At 34.6% G+C, this 23,248-nt stretch overlaps 1 protein-coding gene across 1 annotated transcript in view; it reads left to right on the top strand.

The window, feature by feature from the left end:
* Positions 1-23,005, top strand: part of LOC129235222 (uncharacterized) — a 47,406-nt gene extending 24,401 nt beyond the window's left edge. Inside the window, exons 2-3 of the mRNA XM_054868931.1 lie at positions 16,411-16,761; positions 22,773-23,005. Coding sequence (XP_054724906.1) covers positions 16,411-16,761; positions 22,773-22,952 — 531 coding nt within the window. The 3' untranslated portion in view covers positions 22,953-23,005. The remainder of the gene's footprint in view (positions 1-16,410; positions 16,762-22,772) is intronic.
* The last annotated feature ends 243 nt before the right edge of the window (positions 23,006-23,248 follow it).

Raw genomic sequence — 23,248 nt, 5'->3', positions numbered from 1 at the left:
TATGAAGACAAGCCAGACTGTCATTGCTGGTGAATTGAGTGAGAATAATTTGTGTCTAAAATAAGCCGAATAAATAATAATAATAATAAAGTCAATAGCCAACATAAGTTTGAAAAAAAAAAAAAAAAAATTCCCTTTTTGCTGATTTGCTTTTTATGGATCAACAAAAAGAAAAAAAAAACTAAAGCAATACATGTCTGATGGTTAACGCCAACGTTTGTAACAGGTAAAAGTAGGCTCGCCAGATTTCTGATATGTTCAACCGGGACACCGTAATGCCCCCCCCCCCACCCCGCGTTGTGCTAGTATTGAAAGGGGTGCATGCCCCTAGCTGATTTTTGGAGCGTTTTATAGGGCAGTTTATTCTCAATGCTATGAATAAATGGTAACTAATCATGAATCGAAAACAGGGGTGATAAAAAATGACATAAGCAGATAAAATTTGAACATTTCACTTCAAAATGTAAATATTTACAATTTATTTCAGTTAGGAAAACCATTTTGAATGAGGAATAAAAACAACACAATGAGGAACAATGGAATGATCATTCCATTGTTCGCCTCGACTGTGTTTTAGTCGGATGAACCTGTCTTCGTTTTTACTGCACTGATGATGGCACTTGTATTTTAGAGTGCCGAAACAGCTGTTTGCTGGTTTTTTAACCTTTTTCTATTCTCAATTTGTACTTTATATACGTTGTCATATTTTATTCACTATGCAGTACAAAGTTTTCGACTACTTTTTATGTAATAAATATTTAAATATATTTTTCATTTGATAGGACTCTTTTTTGAAAGTCTTTTTTGGTTTTAATCTTGATGCAAAGATCCTCACTAGCGAATCTGGTATTAATTTTACAACTCAATGTTACAAGTGATAAAGTAATTATCCTGAATAATCCTTCACAATTAATTATTTTTATATCATTTTGGTCGTTTGGGATCAGATTTCTTTTTCCGGGACGTGAAGTGAACCGGTCGGGACACCCGGATTTTGTTTGAAAACCGGAACTGTCCCGGTCAAGCAGGGACGTCTAGCAAGCCTAGGTAAAAGTAAAGACAGCTGCACTCTTCACTTAATGTTCATGCAGCAATAACCGAAAATATTCATTCGTCCTATATTTTGTTTTTGCAGTTTGATTTTTTTTTTTTTTTCATTTAATTTCTATTTTGCTAAGTCTCAGAGTGGGGCTGAAAATCTCGCCTCTCCCCTTGTTGGATATGTCTTATTGCACATGATCGACAGGGTGATTTGATAAGTTACAGAACGATACAAATGCTATTCGATCGTAACTTTAAAATAAAATAGATCAAACCTTTTTATATAACTACGAAAATACTGCGGCACACCCGGTTCCCTTTCGCGGCGCACCAGTGTGCCGCGGCACACCGGTTTTCGAAGCCCTGCCCTAGAGCGAGGTCAACAGTAAAGGCAGAGTCTCTATCTACACCCCTCTGATTCCCAGGGGGTTTGTGGCAATTGGGGTATCACCCTTTGCTCCGCGCTCCTCTTTCTACGGCAACCCTACTCTCCCTATTCGGACTGCACCCGCACCCCTTCCTTCCTCTCCTCTCCACCCCCCCCCCCCCACCGTCCAGAACGCTACCGTTTTGGCGATGAGCAATGCACAAGCATGCACAAAAGCCGTGAGTACTACTGTGTGCTTTTTTTTTTTTTTTTTAAACAATTTGTATCATTTTCATAAAATTATTTGCGCTGCATTTTGGTTTAACCTGCATTTTTTTCAATCATTTTATCACTATTTCAAAGCACGTGCTCTGTAGCACGTGCAAAACCGATCTTAACTGGTCTTAAACCCGTTTTTTTCTTTTCATAAACAATAATTTTCCTTGACTTATGTTCTCTTGCACCGAATTTTATTATTTTGTTGCTTTAAATGTCCATATTTAATTCTATTTTATGGTTTCCAATTTAACCGCATGGTTTTAGGCTAAATGCATGGTTTTACCATGCCGATTTGTTAAAATAATAGGTTATTTCTTTGGTATTATTTACTTTTGCACCAGGTTTATTATTTTTATGTCATTTAGTTTATGATTTGTGCTGATTGAAATGAATATTTAGTTTTCTAACTGCGTGGTTTTAGGCTAAATGCATTGTTATACCATGCCGATTTGTAAAAATAATGGGTTATTTCTTTGGTATTATTTTCCTTTGCACCAGGTTTATTATTTTTACTTCATTTATTTCATGATTTGTGCTGATTAGAATGGAAATTTAGTTTTTTGACGGCGTGGTTTTAGGCTAAATGCATTGCGTTACCATGCCGATTTGTTAAAATAATAGGTTATTTCTTTAGTATTATTTCATTTTGCGACAGGTTTATTATTTTAATGTCATTTATTCCATGATTTGTGCTGATTAAAATGGATATTTAGTTTTTTGACCGCGTGGTTTTAGACTAAATGCATTGTTTTACCATGCCGATTTGTTAAAATAATAGGTGGTTATTTCTTTGGTATTCATTTTGCACCAGGTTTATTATTTTAATGTCATTTTTTTCATAATTTGTGATGCTATAAAAATATGGTTCACACCGCTAGGGTGGGTCCTCGTCCTCGTCCCTTGAACTGGATACGGTTAACTTGAAATACTCTGATTAGCTAACCCAACCGAATCCCTAGCTTAAAAGTTTACCAATTTTTTTGGTGTTAAACCCAAGAGTTTTTTTTTTTTTCTCTCTTCTGTGTAAACAAAGAAGTGTTTTTTTACTTACTCTTCTCTTTTATGTATAACTTCCAAAAAAGTGAGCAAATTAGCTATTTTTCCAAGATTTTTTTCAATAAAAAGTGTATGCTTGTTGGATTAATTCCCAATTGAACCCATTTTACCAATTATTTCATTGATTAAAATTGTAATAATGACAAAGCTACATTACAGTTTTTAAAAAAAAGGCGATTTTGAAAAGTTTTGAGTTTCTCATAAAAAAATATTTATTTTTGCAAAAAAAAATCACTTCTGAAGTGTCAAAATCCCCATTTGATTGCATTTTCCCGAAGAGTGAGTAAAAAAAAACATACGTTTTCGCTTTGTTTACATCGGAAGTCCGAAAAAAAACAACCTGTAGGGTTTGGCGCCAAAAAATTTAGCGAACTTTGCAAAAGTAGCCAAATGTCTACGATATCGAACTCTTCCCAAAGACTCAATTTACATTAAACAAAAACAAAGAAAAATGCTGACAATTAAAATATCTAAAGAATTAACTAGCAAATTAAGAGCCTGTTGCACGTAACGAGCCCAGCGATTTGGCGATATACGGCAGTAAAAACATCACATGACAACAAAAACCCTGTAGAAAAAAAACTCTTATAGACCGGGATCTGAAGGGGGTTGAGCATGCATGGAGAGGCTGACGCAATATTATTTCTGATTATTGTTACAGGCACGATGGTGATTATGAAACCACATGTCGTCGCCCCCCTGGGTGGTCAACAACCCCGGGGGAGGGGGGAAAGCAGTGGGGGAGCCGTTTACTAAAACACTCATAACTCGCGAACCATTTGAGATAAAACACTGAAAAAAGTGGCAATCGACGCAACAAAACAAGGGCTTCATAAAAGCTAAATATGATTATGGACCTATCTTTGTTGGTTTCTCAGTAAAATTCCATTTTTCGCAAACAAGCAAAATTTTTTAATAAAATGCGCAAAACAAACTTTTTTTGACCAAAATAAATTCCAAATAAAAATTGTTTGATTTTTTTTTCAAATAAAGTCCTAAATATCATTATTCAGTTTGTTAAAACTATTTAAGTACTGTTAACGCGTTGAAAAACAAAATGACAGTAGCAAGCTCGAACACGATTTGCAGTATAGTTCAGGATCTGAAGGGGGGTTCTGAGCATGCATGGAGATCTGACGCAAAATTATTTCTGATTAATGTCACAGGCAGTGTAGTGATTATGAAACCACATGTTGTCGCCCCCCCCCCGGTGGTCGACAACCCCGGGGAAGGGGGGAAAGAAGTGGGGGGAGCCGTTTGCTAAAACACTCATAACTCGCGAACTATTTGAAATAAAACACTGAAAATAGTGGCAATCGACACAACAAAACAAGGCCTTCATAAAAGTTAAATATGACTGTGATCATATCTTTGTTAGTTTCTGAGTAAAATTCTATTTTTCACAAACAAGCAAAAATTTTGAATAAAATACGCATTTTTTGTTTTCAAATCATCAAAATTATTTAACTGTTTAGGAAACCAATAAAATCTGAAATATCATTATCCAGTTTGTTTAAAATTACTTAATTATTATCAAAGCGTTGAAAAGTGAAATAAAAGCAAGCCCAAAAAGCATTTGAGGTAATTCACAAAAAAAAAAAAAGTTTGCGGAATGTACCTTGAAGACTCGACATAAACCACAGAAAATTTTGTGGCTCTCCTGTTTTGGCGGTTTTATTTCGTAATATTATCAAAACAATGTCCCAGTTAAGTAATTACTTAATTATTTAACCTTTAACGCATTATAGCTGCTTAGTATGGGTCACAATGGCACTTTAAAAAAAATTAAAACATGCAAGTTTGCAAGTACGAAGTAGTTACGGAAAGGATAAACTATCAGGATAACCCTTTTGCAGATTTTACACATGAGTTATGAAACATAGTGAGCGAGGCTATTGCCACATAAGCAGCATCAAAATTTTAGTGGAACGTTCAAGAAAATGTGAATGGTCTCTTATCCAGAGAAGTCCTGCAATGATAATGTCTTCTATAGCGACTGCGAAATAGCAAAAGAAAACCAAAAAAAAACATTTAACCTGGGAAATGTTAGCTCAAAAGTGTTGTTAGTACATCTAAAAATCATTCCCATACAATAAGCTCAATGATAGGTTAGGTTCATCAGAATGTTTCACTGAAGCAAAGCGAGAGGTCCGATTTCGTGAATGTAATTGAAAATGATACTTCTTGCAGCAAAACTCTAGAAGAAGCACCCTATTTTAAGAACAAAGTTCACGTTATCGATGGAATGACTCTGGTCCATAATGTCTCAAACACTACTTTCGAATGCAGCAAAGATTTTGCAGGTCTCCAAATAAAAAATAATAAAATTTTCTCCCCAATAGTCAAACTACACGAGTGGACCTTAAACACGATCGGTACATCACACTGTCGTTTTCATAACTTGAAAACCAGAAGTTCATGAAAGTCTCCTTCGCTTATAAAAAAAATCGCTAGGTACCAAACCAGTGGTTTTGTGTCATAGCCATTCCTGAAAATAAAAAGAACCTTTAAAAGTACATTTCTGAGTATGTAATATGTAACATATTCGTTCCTGCATCCAATCAGCTTCTGGTGTCTGGTAACTCTGAAAACGAAGATGAATATTATTTAAAATCTGAGAACCAAGTAATAAATTTCTCTGAAATGCCCGAGTCCAACCAGGACGAAGCACGCAACAGAATCTATATTCCTGCATATGATTCAGTGCTGAATAGGGGGAAAAGTAACTAATAGTTTATAGATCAGAAACTAATGAATTTTTATTGGCAATCTTTGTTAAAGGACAGAGGTTGCCATTTCATGTGCTGGTGTTGTGGATAGGAAAAGAGTTTTAGGATGGCATCTATCTTCAGGAGCACTTACGGAAAAAAACATCTAAAATTTAACAAGCTTCTGATGCATTTTCCAACTGCGATTCAACAAGTAAAATAGGAACAAACGAGCTGATGTGTGCCTCACATGACTTCCTTTTACTCCATTTTAATGTCATTTTCCCATTATTGGCAATTTTAATGTGATTCAATAGTTTAATCTCTAAATATTAAAAACGATGGCCAAATTAAAACCAGATAAAAAAAATCGCCAAATTTTCCGCCAAGTTGGCGACAAAACTTGGCGACCAAAAGACTGGCGATATATCGCCAAGTGTCCGCCAAATTGTAACACCACTTAAGTTTGCATTGATATTAACAATGATTTCCCCCCAAAAAGGTGCAAAAGACCCCCTTAGGAACATCCGAAAGCAACCAAAAGGGGAGGTGCACAACTAGACCCCACTACGAGTCTATGTACCAAATTTCAACTTTCTAGGACATACCATTTTTGAGTTATGCGAGATACATACGCACATACGCACATACATACAGACGTCACGAGAAAAGTCGTTGTAATTACCTCGGTGATGGTCAAAATGGATATTTCGCGTGTCTATACATTCTTAGGCACTTTTCCGCATGTGGTCGAATCGAAAAAAAAACTCAACATTCATTTGGGGGTGAGCAAAATGGAAATTAAGGGCGATTTTTGAGTGAAAATTTTTTCGCGAATACAATACTTCCTTTTTTGTAAAAGGAAGTAAAAAGTATGCTTTCTCTTTACCAAAAAAGTCGGAAACTTTTTTGTACACTAGAGTTATCATTAAAACAATATCTGAGAGCTTCAGAATTTAAACTGTTAGAAGCTGTAATATAAAAAAAAATTGTCAAGAAAATAGGTATTTCTTTGCGAATGCAACCATTACACACAATAATTTCTTGTCATTTCCATCAGAAATAAATATGATATCAGCTCTCTACCATGCTCCTGCAATTCTTTCCAACATTCGCTAAGAAGTATTGCTCAACTGTACTATTGAATCAATTCCCCTGTACCTTATCAGTGCCTTTAGATGTAACCAAGTTTGGGCTTCACTTGAATGAAAATAAAACTAAGTCCCACACCTTATGATGTAGCCAGTGTTACCACAGAGTTTAATTCCACCCTGCGCAGGCAAGAACTGTAAATAATCTTGTAAATGTTTTATTAATAATTCATCTTGCTGTAAATACTGTGCTATTAAGGCTAAAGCAAAACCCCATGAACTACAAAATACTCGGAAGAGAACGATTCAACAGAACAATCACAAGTCAACAAAAAAGAGTATCATCTAGCTTTCAGAATTTCTGATATATTAATGCTTTATGTATGCATATTGATATTCTGCAATTATTTTTTAATGCACATTATTTTACTAATTTTATTTAATTAGTTTTTTTAGAACTCTATTGTATAATTATATACAGTACAGAACCTTTTATCCGGGAACCAGAAAACCGGCAACTTTGTGCGAATTTTCCCGTCATTTTTCAAAAATACGCATTTTGGCAATTTTTGAAAAACTAAGCATTTTTTTGAAATACCTAAAAGAATATGAACGGTATCTTAAATACCATATTACTCAAGTATAACAGGGGAAAAAGTTAACAAAACCGAACTTCAAAGGGTTATTCTTTAAGCGAGACAAAATTTCCGAAATATTTTCTTGAATTAAAAAGTACTCTCGTAAGTCCAAAATTTTCATGTTTTATTCCAACTGAAACCTAAAGAAATAAATATTGTCACATTCTAATGCAATATTTTATTGTGAATGGCCTTAAACTAAAATATTGCAGTTTAGAGCGAAAGAGCGGGAAATGCCGAAAACCAGATTCGCGAATTTCCGGATAGCTGATCGTGGAATCTGGAAATCGTTAAACACAAGACTGTAATGAGGTTGTAAGAACGCATAAATAAAATTTCTATTCTTATTAACTTAATATAAAAACAATAGTTATCAATAACTATCGTAATCACAAATACAACATCTTTACAAAAAGTTAAAAAAAAAAGAAAGCAATGCGTTTATGAAAACAAATGTTTTCATACACTACAGTAGAAAAATCGCACATTTACGTTCAAAAGCTTGTTTCTTTTTTTTTTTTCCAAACAGTGTGAATGTCTCAAGTCTTATGAATAAGTTAAATTTGAATTATTCTCTCACGATAGTAGTTTTTAATATTTCTATATATATATATATATTTCTATAGTAGTTTAAGTTTTCTAAACAATCGGCCAATAGCGCTTTTTAGAGATCCAGAAAACCGGGAAATTCAGATATCCGGGATAGCGATGGTCCCGAACTTCCCGGATAATTGGTTCTCTACTGTATTTATATTCGTTCCCATAAAAGCTCAAAGATGCTTCTCATGTTTTATATTTATTTAGAACATATTATTTCTTGTATCATTGTTCTTTGTTGGGTAAATTATAAAAAACAATATCCGCAAAACAATACCCGCAATATTCTTTTGTGCAAATTGAAAATATAAATTAATAGAAATAAATAAAAATTACATTTGAATTGAAACTACTGTGTGCCTGGTTCCCTAGTTCCTCTCAAATTTAAAGTAGTATGTAACAAAATTAAAGTCATAATTGAATACTTTGCAATTAGGATAAGTTTGTAAACTGAAGAATGAATAGTTCGTCATAAGGATAATAAGGCTATTTTTTTCTCCTTAGCATACTGCCGTTTTATTCAATGCGCTAACTTAGGCAGGCTTGCATTTTCTATTTCGCTTTTTAACGCTCACGTTGGTAATAATTAAGTAGTTTTAAACAAACTGAATGATGAAGTTTCAGATTTTTTTGATTCCCTAAACGGTTAAATAATTTTAAAAAATAACTTATCTTTGGAAAAAAAGCTTTTCGTATTTTATTCCAAATTTTTTCATAGCTGCTAAAAAAGGAATTTTACTTATAAACCAACAAAGATAGAACTATAAACATATTTAGGTTTTTCAAGCCCTTGTTCTGTTGCAACTGTTGCCACATTTTTAATGCTTTACCTCCTACGGTTCGCGAGTTATGAGTGTTTTAGTAAACTGCGTCCCCCTACTGCTTTCCCCCTCCCCCGGGGATGTCGACCGCCGAGGGGGGGGGGACGACGACATGTGTTTTCATAATCACTATAGTGCCTGTAACAATAATCAAAAATAATTTTGCGTCAGGTCTTCCATGCATGCTCAAAACCCCCCTTCAGATCTTGAACAGTGTTCGAGCTTGCTACTGTCATTTTGTTTTTCAACGCGTTAACAGTACTTAAATAGTTTTAACAAACTGAATAATGATATTTAGGACTTTATTTGAAAAAAAAATCAAACAATTTTGATTTGAAATTTATTTTGGTTAAAAAAAAGTTTGTTTTGCGCATTTTATTCAAAAATTTGCTTGTTTGCGAAAAATGGAATTTTACTCAGAAACCAACAAAGATAGGTCCATAATCATATTTAGCTTTTATGAAGCCCTTGTTTTGCTGCGTCGATTTACACTTTTTTCAGTGTTTTATCTCAAATAGTTCGCGAGTTATGAGTGTTTTAACAAACGGCTCCCCCCACTGCTTTCCCCCTCCCCCGGGGTTGTCGACCACCCAGGGGGGCGACGACATGTGGTTTCATAATCACCATTGTGCCTGTAACAATAATCAGAAATAATATTGCGTCAGCCTTTCCATGTATGCTCAACCCTCTTCAGATCCTGGACTATTAGCTCAATTAATATGAGCAAAAACAGTTTAAAGACAAAATAAAGATTAGAATTATAAGAATAGCGAAAAGAAAAATCGAATGAGCGAAAGCATGGAAGGGCATACAAACACGTAAACAATCGCCCGCCGGTAAAGCTGGAAGCCTGTTCTCTTCACTTCATGTCTGAAACTGATTAGTTTGGAGCAAAAAAAAAATATGAAAAAACGTGATTCATAAATCATTAAATTTTTAAAATCTACAACGAATTAAAAAGGAATAAAAAAAAAATACAGCATTTTTGGACAAACTATCAGAATATGAGCTAGTGTTGTAATAATTTTCATTGTCGTGAATTGCTTAGATTTTGCAATAAGACAGGAAAGCTATTGCGCAATCAAAAGTTAATTTCATTTATTGATTAGTTCTTTTATTATCAATCGTATCTTGTTTTTATGAATAAAAATGTAGAAATATGTGTTCAATTAGTATAATTTTAATTCAAAAAGTAAAAATCAAAATCATGATATCAGTTATAAAAAAATAATTTAAATAAATACTCGATAAAGTAAAAAGGAATTTGCAAATTTCTAGTTTCAATATTCAAAAACATAACAATAGCTTTGTACTATCACAGATTATATTCTTAAAATCTAAAGGACATTTATTGTTCACAATAATTTCTTTAACATCAAAAACTCCATTCGACATCAACATTTAATAAAAGGAAAAAAAAAGTGTTAAAATTCTCAGAGGGCAATTTTATGACTAAAAATTTAAATTTATATAACTTTGGATTGCTTACTTTTTTTTTCAGAATCTCAAATTTTCAGCCATTGTAAAAAAAAAAAGGCATAAACATTCCGTTTCACAGATTTTCTGACGAAACGCCCTGATGGGTCTATCCCCCCCCCCCCGCAAAGGGGCGAAAACCTCTCATGTAAACTCCTGAGCATTAAGAGCCTGTGTCACATTTGGCAATCATCCGATGCAAACTGTGGATTAGTATAAAAAAATCTCCATGGGGGGCGACCCCCACAAATGGGCGAAAACCCACCTATGCGAGTTCCTGATCAAAGGATCTCTGTGCCAAATTTGGGAAAAAAGATCCGACGAAAACAGATATTGTATAAAGAACACATACCAATAAGGGGGGGTCGCCCCCCCGCCCACACAAGTCGAGATTCCCCTGCGTAAATTTCTGAGCATCGAAGGACCTCTGTTCAAATTTAGCAAAGATCCGATGTAAAATGAATTTTTATAAGACCCCCCCCCGTGGGGGTCGACCCCCTACAGGGAGCAAAAACACCAATATGAGCTCCTCTGATCAAAGGACCACCTTGGTTCCAAAATCACTTAAGATCCAACGAAAACTGAATTTGAATAAGAAAAAACCTTTTCCAATGGGAGGTGGGATAATCGACCCTGCCCCCTCCCCCCCCCCTCACCACAGGAATGAGAAAAATCACCCTCTTTGAATTCTTGAGCGTCAAAGTACCTTCGCACAACATTTATAAAATGAATAATCGCAAAAAAAAAAAAAAAAAAAAAAAAAAAAAACCAACCCTTTAAACCTTCGAAAAAGAAAATCGCAAAAATCATTGTTCGTTCGATGTTAATGGTATCTGCAGATTTTTTTCAAATTTTACTTTAGCGTCAAATTGTTTTTAAATTTGTGGAGAAATTCTTGAGACAAATTTAGCAAGATGTGAATGACTCTAAAATGTTTCAAAAAATTCTTGAGATATTTTTGAGGCAAAACAAAATCTTAAAAATATCTTCAGATTTCTGCAGAATTTCTCAAGAAAGCAGCACTTTCTAGAGAAAATTTTGAGATCCTTTTTAGTGGGGTGGAAGTAACTTAGATTTAAAAAACTCCTACTGCATAGTTTTATGAAGTCTAGTCGTTTTATTCGTTTATTTCACACAATAAATCTTATGGTACCTGGCGCCGCAATATCCAAATATTATGAATATTAATATTTATATTTATGCATTACAAATAGTGGGGCAATTCCACGGAAATAGGGAACTGATGACCAATTTTTCAAAATATTTTTTTCTCACAAATCAGGTATCATTTTGAAGCTTATGAGTTGAATTATATGAAAATAATAAAATTTACCACAAATGTTTATGTTTATAAGAATTACAAACCTTTGAACAAAGGTATTTTCGACATGCTGCCATAATGGATTTTTTGATATCTTGTTGAAATTGGTATTTCAAACTATAGTTGCAATATTTTTCAAATTGTAACTGATTCAGATGCCTGCCACAGCACTTTAGAACAAATGTAGCACAAAAAATGAATCTCAAATAAAATATTTTTGTTTTTAAAAGCTTATTTATAACAGGCACTTTGATAAAATTACGTTGGACACCAAATTGCCCAAAAGTTTGTGCTGTATAAAATAGGATGGAATATTTTACAAAATATTTTACCTGCAAATCAGAACATCAGTTATTATTGAAAATGTGCAGTCAGAACAAAATTCAAATAAATAGCTTTTTCTTATTTTATGGTGTCGGACGTAAAAAATTAATTACGTCCGACACCAAGATTTTAAAAAATATTACCTCGTTGTGAGTACAGAATTTTTCCAACTTAAAATAGAAGGGATATAGGACAACGATAATAACATTTCCTTATACTTTAGTGATTAAAATGTCTTGATTAATAGGTACTCTTACTTAAAAACATTTTTTTAAAACCATGAAACTGGTAATTGTTTAATTACTACTGGTCCAATTTGTTACTTAATATTTTCTTCCCTAAAAGCACTGAACTTATAAGGATTCCTTTTTTTTTATTTTAAGCATCTCAAAATGCATCAATTTTACTGCAGAACGAAATCCAATCTGGCAAACTAGGCACATGCCCAAGCCATGATCTTCACATCTCATGCATGGATTTCCAAAGAACTCTCTCAAACTTATGCAATAATTTTTGATACTTAGGATTATACTAAACAAACTCTCCGTGCATAAATTTGTAAGTTACCTTTTGGAATATCTTAAAACCTAATGCCCAAGAACTAAAAATATGCAAGTTTTCTCAGATAGACCCAGCTTACAATTTAAGCAGAGATACCTATTAACAAAATTTAAATTTATTTGAGCAGAAATTTAACGCAAAATTAACCCAGAATTTCTTTGCAGTGTTCAATGGGGGAAGGAGCTGTGGACAGCATATTGCAGGGATGAGATTTTTCCGGCTTTTTCTGTTGGCTTTTAAAACCTTTCCTCCTTTTCCTCCTTTTTTTGCCTCTTTCAAGCCTTATTTTTCTCAAAAATCGGAAAAAAAATACGATTTTTTAAAATTTTCGGTTTCCAATTTCTTACTTGTTCTATTTTTTCGCCTTGAATCTTCGTCCTCCGCGAAATCTGCCAAAAACGTACGTTTTGGAATCATGCCAACGACGTCAAACACGTGCTGCGCCGAAAGTTGCATGCCTCGTTTGAGATTTCAATCTTTTTGCATCCTGAAAGTATTTCAATTATTTTTATTGTTGGGTGGTTTTTTACTCTTTTCTACCTTATATCCGCTTATTTTATTCATCATTTCAATAATATTTTTATTTCTTTAATTTATTTTAGAAAAAATGCAAAACTCAATCAAAAAATGTGGCTTAGCACCCAGTCTCGATTTTTTTTTTAACTTGGCATGGCTGCTTTTTTTGTGTATTTAAGAAAGTGTAAAAAATATTTATGGTGAATCTCAAATCGTTTAGGTTTTACAACCTGTTAAAAGTTTTGAGATTTCATGATTAAATGAGGCAGCTGCAAGTTGTTCTTTTTATTCCAAAATTGTACTAGGAAGTTTTCAAAAACAAATTTTAGGTTCCAATGCAAGGAAAAAGATAACCAATCGTTTATATACATATATATTTATTTATTTTGAATTCTTACTATGAAAAGTATGTTCTACCACATAAAGAAATTTGAAATTTTTCTCTCTGTTGTAAATTTTTACTTTAGAAATATCTAATTTTAAAATTTATGTTCTCACTCGTTTAACACTATAAACTCAAATGTTTTTAATGAAAAAAATGTATTTTTCTCTAAAAAATATGAAAAGTTGACACTATTGTGTGATGCAGCCAAGATTGAACTCTGGCTCCCCCAACCCTTTGTTCAAGGACTCGGGTTAGAAATTGTTGCCTCTTTTTCAAAATTTAGATTTATTTAGGAATAAACACCCTTGCAAGAAATGGTACAATGCAGCAAATTGTACAAAATTATTACTCATATTTAATTAAATACGTATTACCTTTAAAACTGGTAAATTAGCCATTTTTTTGTTGAATTTTTGGATATCATGGCTTCCAGGTTCTATTTTGATGCGTTTTTGGATATCATCCCTTTCACGAATTGTTTTTGGATATCATCCCTTTTACGTAATTTTTTGGATTTCCTCCTTTTTGCTCTCTGACCACCCTCATCCCTGATATTGGTAAGATAAAAAAAGAAAAAAAAAGTGGCATTGTGTAAAAGCTGGAAATAAACTGACAGGGAGGGAGGGGGGGAGGCTCAACCAAATCAGGCCTACCAAATCACCATTTCAACCAAAGGTTCATTGTATACTAGAAAAGATGGAATAGTGTTGAGTGGTATGTCACAAGAATTATGCATCTGTGGCTTCTCTATTAATCAGCAGTGTATTTTAAGTACACATATCATCAGAAGAGATCATGCATAATTCAGCAAGACTGCACCAATATTTGAGAAAATCCTTGTAGCATTGCATGCATGGAGTCAAAGCAATTTCATTGAATAAAATTACTGTCAAAGAAACTTCTTCCTCAAAAACACTTAGGATTACTGTCAAAGAAACTTCTTCCTCAAAAACACTTAGGATGGTTGTTCTATTTAAAGAAGAATTATCTGACAGTAATGCATGGATGAATTTGAAGATATGGAGTTTGTTGTACAACTTAAAGTACATAACTTGATTGCGGTTAACTTATGAGTCTACAGTATTACCCAAGATGCATTCCCCTGTTAAATGGTGAAATGATTGAAGTATCTGTGATGTATAATAGGACAGAAGGGCACTTTAAATGGCGAAAAGAGGAAGATAAATCTTCTTTTTGAAAATAAAATATTTTTAAGAATTTTTTTCCACCTATCCCAAATAGAAGTGGGTGATAAGTAAAATTTACGAAAATATTTGATATTTAATATTGTAATTACCTAAACATCTGATTGATTGTCACTAACATATTACTCAAGGTTTAAAGGAAAATTAAAAGTAATTTAAATAGGTTTTAAACACTTTGTTACTTGCAACACTATGGTAAATTTGTACATATTACGTCCGACACCAAGTTTTTACGTCCGACACCAATACCTAAGTCCCTATTTTGGCACTTAATACCTCTAAAATTAAAAAAATATTTATGAGTTATTAATATTTCATCATTGCTCTTTGACATGAAGGTAGTTACATTGTTGTAGATTAAGCCATTGACCTGAATCTTAGATTTTAGTTTTGCTAGTCTCATTTTTCAGATTCAGCTCATACGTCCGACACCATGAGTTAAATATTTTTTTTCTTAAAATTAAATTTTGTATCAGAAATTCTTTTTATGCTTAACAATTCTAAATACATTAGTAAGTATTTAAAAAAATATTTTGATCTTTTTCAAAATTGTTAACCTATAAATGTGTTGGTTTTTTAAAGTAAATTTCGTGCAATTCTTACGTCCGACACCGTGGAATTGCCCAGTGCAGTTTATACAATTTGATTAGATTACACCCCTTTAGCTTCAGCATAGTTTTAGACAGTTTTGGACGGTAAAAACCACCTGTCCAGGGTCGCGCCACCCCTATGTGCAAGGTGTGCGTAGCACGACTGCGCCGGCGCCAGAGTCGAAAAGGCGCCGAGCTCTGTAGGGGTAAACTTATGAGGTTGGGGTAAAACTTTAATTTATTTTTAAAAGAAGTCTTTGAATTAAAAATGTTCAAAAAGTTACTGCTAATTGGTCTGCTACCTCCCCCCTCCATCCTATTTTTTTTCTTCTTACTTTTTTTTTTCTAGTTCGTCTGAAATTAAGAAAATCTTAAAAATGCCACTCCTCCGAACCTTCCCACCCCCTCCCCTTAAAAGTATTACAAAGCATCTCAAATTTCGATTCCAGATCTTCAATTTCACAAAATTTCCAGAGAAGGCCCAGATCACCAAGCAACATCGCTTGAAACTGCTTTCGAAAATCACCTAAAATTGCGTTTTGAGAGCTTTAATTGAAAAAAATTCCATTGGAGAACTCTACACCCTGTAAAATTCTTCAAAATTATCTACAATTGCGTTTTTGGAAGTTAAATTTTGAAATATTTAGGGGAGAGGAAAAATTGATTTCTATCTATTTTTCAAAAAAAAAAAAAAACCGACCGGGAAGAGTCAGAGTTCCATCTTTTATTCTAACGTCAATAAATATGGCCTAATAGCGTTTTAAGGCTTCAACTTCCACAAATTTCCGCATAGCTCCTCGTACTTTTTCCCTCCAACAAAGACCGTCTGAAATTGCGTTTTTAAAACTTGAAGTTTCAAAATTTTTCCGGGGAGAATCCCCAGACCTATCTTTCTTAAAAGAGAATTTTTTTTGACTATGTGCCTCCCTAAAACTATTTTCTAGTTGCGCCACTGCTCCTGTTGTCATGTTTTGACAGGCATAAAAGTTTTATAAATTATTCATCACTTAGAAATAAGACAAATATTCAAAGTGGCGTTAACTTGATGTTTAAAATATTTTCTTTTTCCAAAACGCATTATTAGCATGTCAGAGAAGCTGCTGAACTCGAAATAATTTCGAGATATAAAGTAAAAACGTACAACATATTCCAAATTTAAAAATTCAAACATTATTGTCTAAATAAATTAAATTTTAAACGTGTTCTTTTCCATTTTATATTTGTCTACAAAAGTTCACTCCAGGTGTTTACTATATTTCCCCCGAAAGCCAGTGTATAAATTGCGCTCAAAAGACGTTTGCACGACGGCGCCGATCAGGCTTGGCGCGGGTCTGCACTTGTCCTGTCTCAAACCTGTTTCGGACAGTCCAAAACCCAACTCTGCCTTGGGTAGAGCCTTGACTCGAGGACATGATCTCGAGCTCTGTTTTGCAGGATAACGGCTCCTCCTCGAACAAGCTAGAGTCCGAGACACCTAAACTGGAGCTGCTGCCCCCGTCGTTGGCGTCATCTCAGCCGGCCATCTGGGGGAGGTCTGTCGGCTTTCGCAACAACGGAGTCGCTCCCGCCAAGAAGCAGAAGGTCGTCGCATACCAGCAGCAGGAGGAGGAATTCCAGCCGGAGGAATACGAAGACATCGAAGAAGCGGTCAGCTTGTCGTCGCCCGACACGGGGGAAGACTGCGATGCCTTCGGCAGGAATGTGGCTGCCCAGCTGAAACTGATGAATCACATGCAGAAATGCCTGGCCCAGAGACTTATGGGCGAGATCTTATTCCGTGGACAGGTAAGGTGTTTTTACTGGTGGAGGTAATTACTTGACCATGGAGAAAGGGGGCGGTGCAGGCTATCATTTTAGAGAGGGGGTGATGCTGAGGAACGATCGTCCCTTCCTCCCTTACGAACGAACCTACGGTTTTGGGTTCGAAAAATTTCTGGAACTGCTTGAGTGTCAATAAAAAGCTCCAAATCGGCCGGGAATACTGCACCTGATGGAACAAAAAGTTACTAATTAATTTCATGAGCATTGAAAAGAAGAAGCATTTCAAACGTCAACTTTTAAAAAATTTTAATGAATTAAAAAGATTACTGCTATCGTTAACATTTTACTCATAAATTAATTGAACACAATGGGGTGTATAATAGTGTCGACGGTTTTTTTTTTTTTTTTTTGTGTGTGTGTGGAGGGGGGGGGGAGGCTCCACCTGATCATGACCCTCTCCCTGTATCCGCCACTGATGAAGAGATGGCGGGTGAACTGGAAAAGAAAACGGAACGCTTCATTTTGTAATAGATAGAGTCAGCGAGAACGCGCAAGCAGTCAAGTCTCGCTTTTTTGCAGATCCTCCTACCTATTACAAAATGAAGTGGTTCATTTCTGAGTTCAGTTAACGCGCCATCTCTCCGTGGTCAAGCTTTATTTCAACTTTAATTTGTTGTTCCCAGTGAATGAAACATCTAATTAACCTACTTAAATCATTTGCAAAAGTCGAAAATTGTCCCATATCTCCACAATTTTTTAAAGACAGAAGTAGTTCGAGGTGATTTTAAAGAAGAATTGAATTTGTCTTTGACATATCAAAATTTCCGCAATCAAAGATTGCAGTTCTAAAACATTATTGATTTCTTCTATATCTAATACACTGGAGCAAAAAATGAATTCAGGAAGGTTATCGAATTTTGACGGACATGTTTTCAGGTGTGCTGAATCCATTTTGACTATTTTTGGAAAATGGACTTACCGTGTATAAGAGTATACTTGTGACCATCTATTGTGGCCGTTCTAGCTCAAGAATTAATGCTTGAAATTGAACGAAATTTGATGCATATATGTACAGGCACGTGAATTGGTGTTGATTATTGTTAGGTACCGTTTCAATCAAACGCTTCCTTCATTGTGCTTAGCTGCTGTACATCAAGAAGTCATGTGGGGATTCCGACAAAATTTGGTCATATGCAGCTCTTAAAGGGCACATTCGGTTTTAACGTTAAGAGATCTAAAGAGGATGAATAACAGAACGTTTTTCCTCTTAATTTTTAATTGCCATATCTCTAGAAGTAATACAGAGATTCAGATAAAATTCGGTATGCAAGTACACATGAAGAAGGGGAGGAGTTGATTCCCTTTTGTCTCCAATTTCTTGAAACGAGTAATATCTCAAGAAGTGATGCTGGATTCTGACAGCATTTGATCTACAAGTGAACCTAAACAGAAACAAGCGCTGATTCGTTTTTGGTACGAATCGGTGTAATGAGGGTTGATTTTATCGTAATTTGCTCAAAGTTGTAATCAGTTTAATTTAAAAATAAATAAATAAATAAAATGAGAAAGATTAACTAAATTTAGAAATTTTTACTTACGATCGCTTGAAGAACAACCATGAACTACGTATTGAACAAGATATCAAAAAGTTCGAAATTTTCTAAGGCTCCCGTCAAAGCCAGTTTCATTTTTGTTGATAAGACTGGTTTTAATCGTGATATTAATTAAATACCTTTGCATTCTTTCTCGATTTTGGGTGTGAAAACATGTATCGCACGTTTAAAATATTTAACTAAAAAAAAAAACACGAGTATTTTTGTGTGTGGTGAAATTATTTAGTTGTAACTTTCAGGTAGTTAAATTTAACTACAGCTGGAGTAATGAACTTTCTTTAAGAAAATTCTATTCCTATTCGATGGCGATATCTTTAACGCCTTGTGATCATGAACGGCTCAATGATCTGAAACCTAATCGGTTGCCATTTTCTAGTTTTTTGCAAATAAAATTTTTGTTCCATATTAATTTAGCACATAAGCACGGTTTTTAAAAAGATTTTCTAGATTCTGTTTTTGCTACTAATAGCTCAGTCAATAAAGGTTTCGTGTCGCAACTAATTTAGGGAAAGCTAAATTTTTGCAGGTTGTTAGTACATAAAGTATACACTAAAAAAATACTAAGTCCCGACCCCCACCCCTCTTGCTTTCTCCCCCACCCCCTCCGAAACATTGCAAGAGCAGTAATATGATTATACGCTTTTTGTGTCGCAACTAATTTGGGGAAAGCTGAATTTTAGCAGGATGTTAGTACGTAATGTATTCTTCAAAAAAGTACAAAGCCCCGATCCCCCACCCCTCTTGCTTTCCTCCCCACCCCCTCCGAAGCATTGCAAGAGCAGTAATATGATTATGCGCTTTTCGTGTAGCAACTAATTTGGGGAAAGCGATTGTTTTTCAAGATATTAGTACAAAAAGTATACACTTAAATAAGACAAAGTCCCGACCCGCACCCCTCATTCTTCCCCCCTCCCTCCGAAACATTGCAAGAGCAGTACTACGATTATACGCTTTTCGTGTCTCAACTAAATAGGGGAAAGCTGGGTTTTTTTTTCTAGATGTTGATATACTAACACACTACAAAAAAAGTCCCTACCCCTATTGTTCCCCCCCCCCCCCCCGCCCCGTCCGAAACATTGCAGTAGCAGTATTATGGTTATACGCTTACAGCTCGAAAACTAATGATGATACCGGAGTGTATTCCTTTTTTTATTTCACTTCTTACAATATTATAAACCAGTGGCGCCCAACATACGTCCCATGGGTCACATCCGGCCCATGAAACTGATCAGTGTGAACGTTGTTTTGCGAAATGTTACAACTCGAGGACTATGTAGCAACTGTTTTTTGAAAAACAGGTTGCATTAAAAAAAAGGCATCAATTTATTATAACTACAATTTTTCTTTTATAAGGTGTCATTTAATAGTTTGTTGGCTTGGACTGAAATATTGTTACAGTGCATTCCACTACAGTGTTCACACATAGACGTACAATCGAACCCAGTTTTACGACAGCTACAATTTGTAACACAGTGCTTTACAGTTGCAAGATATTAGTAGGAGAATTTCACTTGGAGCAGAGAGGTAATTGTCATGATCTTAGGAATCATTCTGTTGCTTGAAATATATTTCCAAATCCATTCTTCTGCTGGAAGTTTAAAACCTAACCAAGTTTGAATAAAAGTTTGTGAAAAGCAAGTAATCACAAAAATGTCCCTAAAGTCCACTTTTGATTTATCAAAACTTCCACCAACTTCAGACGTCACTCGTCAACATCTTTTTAAGGTTTCCACCAGAGTTTTTAGGGTCAACACCAGATTCAAACTCGGTTAGGTTTTAAACTTCCCCCAGAAGAGTGGGGTTGGCATTATACTTCATGCAACAGACTGATTCCTAAGTTTATGAAGACTACCTCTGCTTCAAGTGAACTTCTCCAATTAGTATCTTGCAATTGAAAAGATTATGTGTTTCAAACTGTATCTGTCGTAAAGCTAGGTTCGATTGCACGTCTATGTGTGGACACTAGTGGAATGCACTGTAACAATATTTCGGACCAAACCAACGAAATATTAGAAGATGGCCTTTTATTACATTGTTGATCCATTTCAAGAAAATGACTATTATCATATTACTAGCAAAAATACCCGGCGTTGCCTGGGTCAGTAATAATTATGAGAGAAAATCGTTACTTGCTTTTGTTTTCTGTTTTAGAAAAAAAAAATGAATTAACTAAGATGCGAAAAGATGTCATTCTTGAAAAGGAAATAAATAAATGAAAAAGAATTAATAAGATGAGAAAAAATTACCTTCTGCTGAGAAAAGAAAAAAACAAGAAAGAATCAACAGAATAGTAGTAATTGATAATATACAAATGATAAATCGTTTTTTGTCTGCAAAACTACAAAAAAGAGCGATTGAGAAAATGAATACGGTGAGAGAAATATTTATCGTCTGCAAAAGGGAAAGCAATAAGATGCGAAAAGATTTATCACGTGAAAAAAAAAAAAATGGTATAAAAAAAAAACCTTTTTCGATCGTTTGTAAACTGAAACCAACTAAATAACGTTTGCGAAAATTCAGAATCAATGGTAATATTATGCAAAAAGATTTCGCTTGCAAAAAAAAAAAAAAAAATATTAATTTGAATTTTGAATTCAAATTATGTTTTTCACAATCACGAAATGAGACAGGACCCTACTCATTGGAGTTATTGTTTCTAGGAACGGCTCCTGTCCCCCCCCCCCCCAAGCCTGCCTCTCCTCCTGGGCGGTTACGTGTGCATAGTTGTGTGTGTGCGTAGACCTGTGTGTATGCACGTTGGCGTATGTGAGGGTATGTGTGTGAAGTCGTGTGTGTGTATGTGTGTGAACGTGCGTGTGTGTAGGATATGGACGCCTCCGACCAGGAGAAGCGGGTAGCTCAAAACCGGAGCAGCCGCGCCGCGCCGCCAGCAGAGGACGGTGGGCGGTGGTGCTTCATAGGCTTCTGGTCCAAGTTGAAAAATGCACGGACACCAAAAACGGTCAAATGAGAACAATAAGCAATCGTGATTGCTCAAAAAGAAATAAAATAGGATAATGGTAATACAGTTGACGCCATTTAATTGAATCAGTGGTTTATTGAGTCAACCGCTTTTATGAATCAAATTGTCAAAATCAGAACAAAATCCAGCTTTATTGAGTTGCCGCTTTATTGAACCAGTTGCTTTATGGAATCAAAACCGTTTAGAACAAACGTGATTCAAATGAGCGGCGACCACTTTGGCAATAATAGTGTCAGTAATCATAATAAAATCTCTAACTAACGATATAAAATAGTCCTTTTCTCTAACTTCTGTAAAATTCATCAAAATGCCCATAAATAATGTTTGTGATTTAAAAAGAAAAATCAACAATAAGATACGAGAAGAACTAATCAAGAGAATGTGGAAATGCTTATTGCCTGTTAAAATAATAATAATAATAATTAAAGAAAACGAAAAAAGAAAGAAAGAATCTTCAAGATTCGAAAAGGTTAATCTCTAGTAAAGGAAAAAATAAATCAACTCTTTAAACGACAAATCACAATCGGGCTATGTATGTATATATATATATATATATATATATATATATATGTATATATATATATATATATATATATATATATATATATATAAAACCCCGAAGGTGAGCACATCTTAAAAATTAAAGTGTCTTCCAAAATCAAAACAGCACATGTTTATTCACCGTCAAAATCTGTGTCCATTTAGAGGTGTTCGTTCAGTGGGTTGTTGTGCTATTTTTTCTTTGAACACCCCGAAAAACCGGAAGCAATACCATTTAAGCCCCCCCCCCCCTGTTGTAAGCACATTTACATATATCAATACAAATGTTTTTACTATTACGAACTGAGTATTACAGTTTTTAAAATCTGTAGGATTTTTAAAAACTTGAGGCGGTGGGGTAAAGAATTTTTAGTGCTAACATTAAAAATTTGGAGATACCCAGTACAAAGAGTAGGTAAACAACTCCTCTGTTTTGACTAGTAGTCCTGGTATATGCTGCTACACACCATGATTTAGAAAAAAAAAAAAAACCAATGAAAATCTTCCTAGAACCGGAACGTAAAACATGTTTTACTCAAAACTGGAAAATGTTCGCTTACAGACTTGCATCCCTTTGCTTTTCCTCTCCTCAATCGTGCTTAAGTATTCATTCACTGGTCGGTCTACCCTATTTTCAATCGCACACATTTAAGAATTTTTATCTCTAAATTATTATTTTTTTGGAATCTGTGCTTTAATTAGGTTGTAGTAATTATTTCCGTTCAAAAGTAAATTCAGCTTTACCCTGTTCGCAATTCATGAAGTCAAATCGCTTACTACACACCGCTTTGTATATGTGAGATGTCTTGTACATTTTTTTAAAGTCAGAGCTGTAAAAGTGTCTGCTTTTTATGATACTTTTAATTTTTTGAAGAATTATATAAAGTTACTCATTACAGATGCAGATTCTGCAAATGAATACTACGCTTGCTACGCAGGCTCTGACTTACCATCAACCGCAACAGCAGCAGCAGCCTCCTCAACATGGAACTTTTTATCCTCCTCGCAATGCTACGCCAGGGTTCAATCGAGATTTGATCCATCAGCAAGTTACAAGATCACAATCACAACAGCAATAGCCGAGAACAGGACTCCAGCAAAGTCATTAAATTAAAAGCAAAACTGGAACCCCCGTCAGCGCGTTTTTCTCTCTCTTTCTCATGAAGAGATTGATTTATATGGAGGACAAAAAAATAGTTGTCATAAAGTGATGTCTTCTTTTTCAAAATAAAGTTTCGTAGAAAAATTTGTCAAATCAGAAGTGTTATTTTATTGTTGTTGACTTTTTCGAAAAATAATTCTTTGTTTCTCAGAATTTTAATACCACGATATATCGCTCTCCAAATATCGATATTTTCGATATATCGATATATTC

The sequence above is a fragment of the Uloborus diversus genome, chromosome 1 (assembly GCF_026930045.1).
Source record: "Uloborus diversus isolate 005 chromosome 1, Udiv.v.3.1, whole genome shotgun sequence".
Taxonomy (NCBI): domain Eukaryota; kingdom Metazoa; phylum Arthropoda; class Arachnida; order Araneae; family Uloboridae; genus Uloborus; species Uloborus diversus.
The sequence above is the reverse complement of the archived record's forward strand: the minus strand, read 5'-3'. Positions and strand labels throughout refer to the sequence as shown.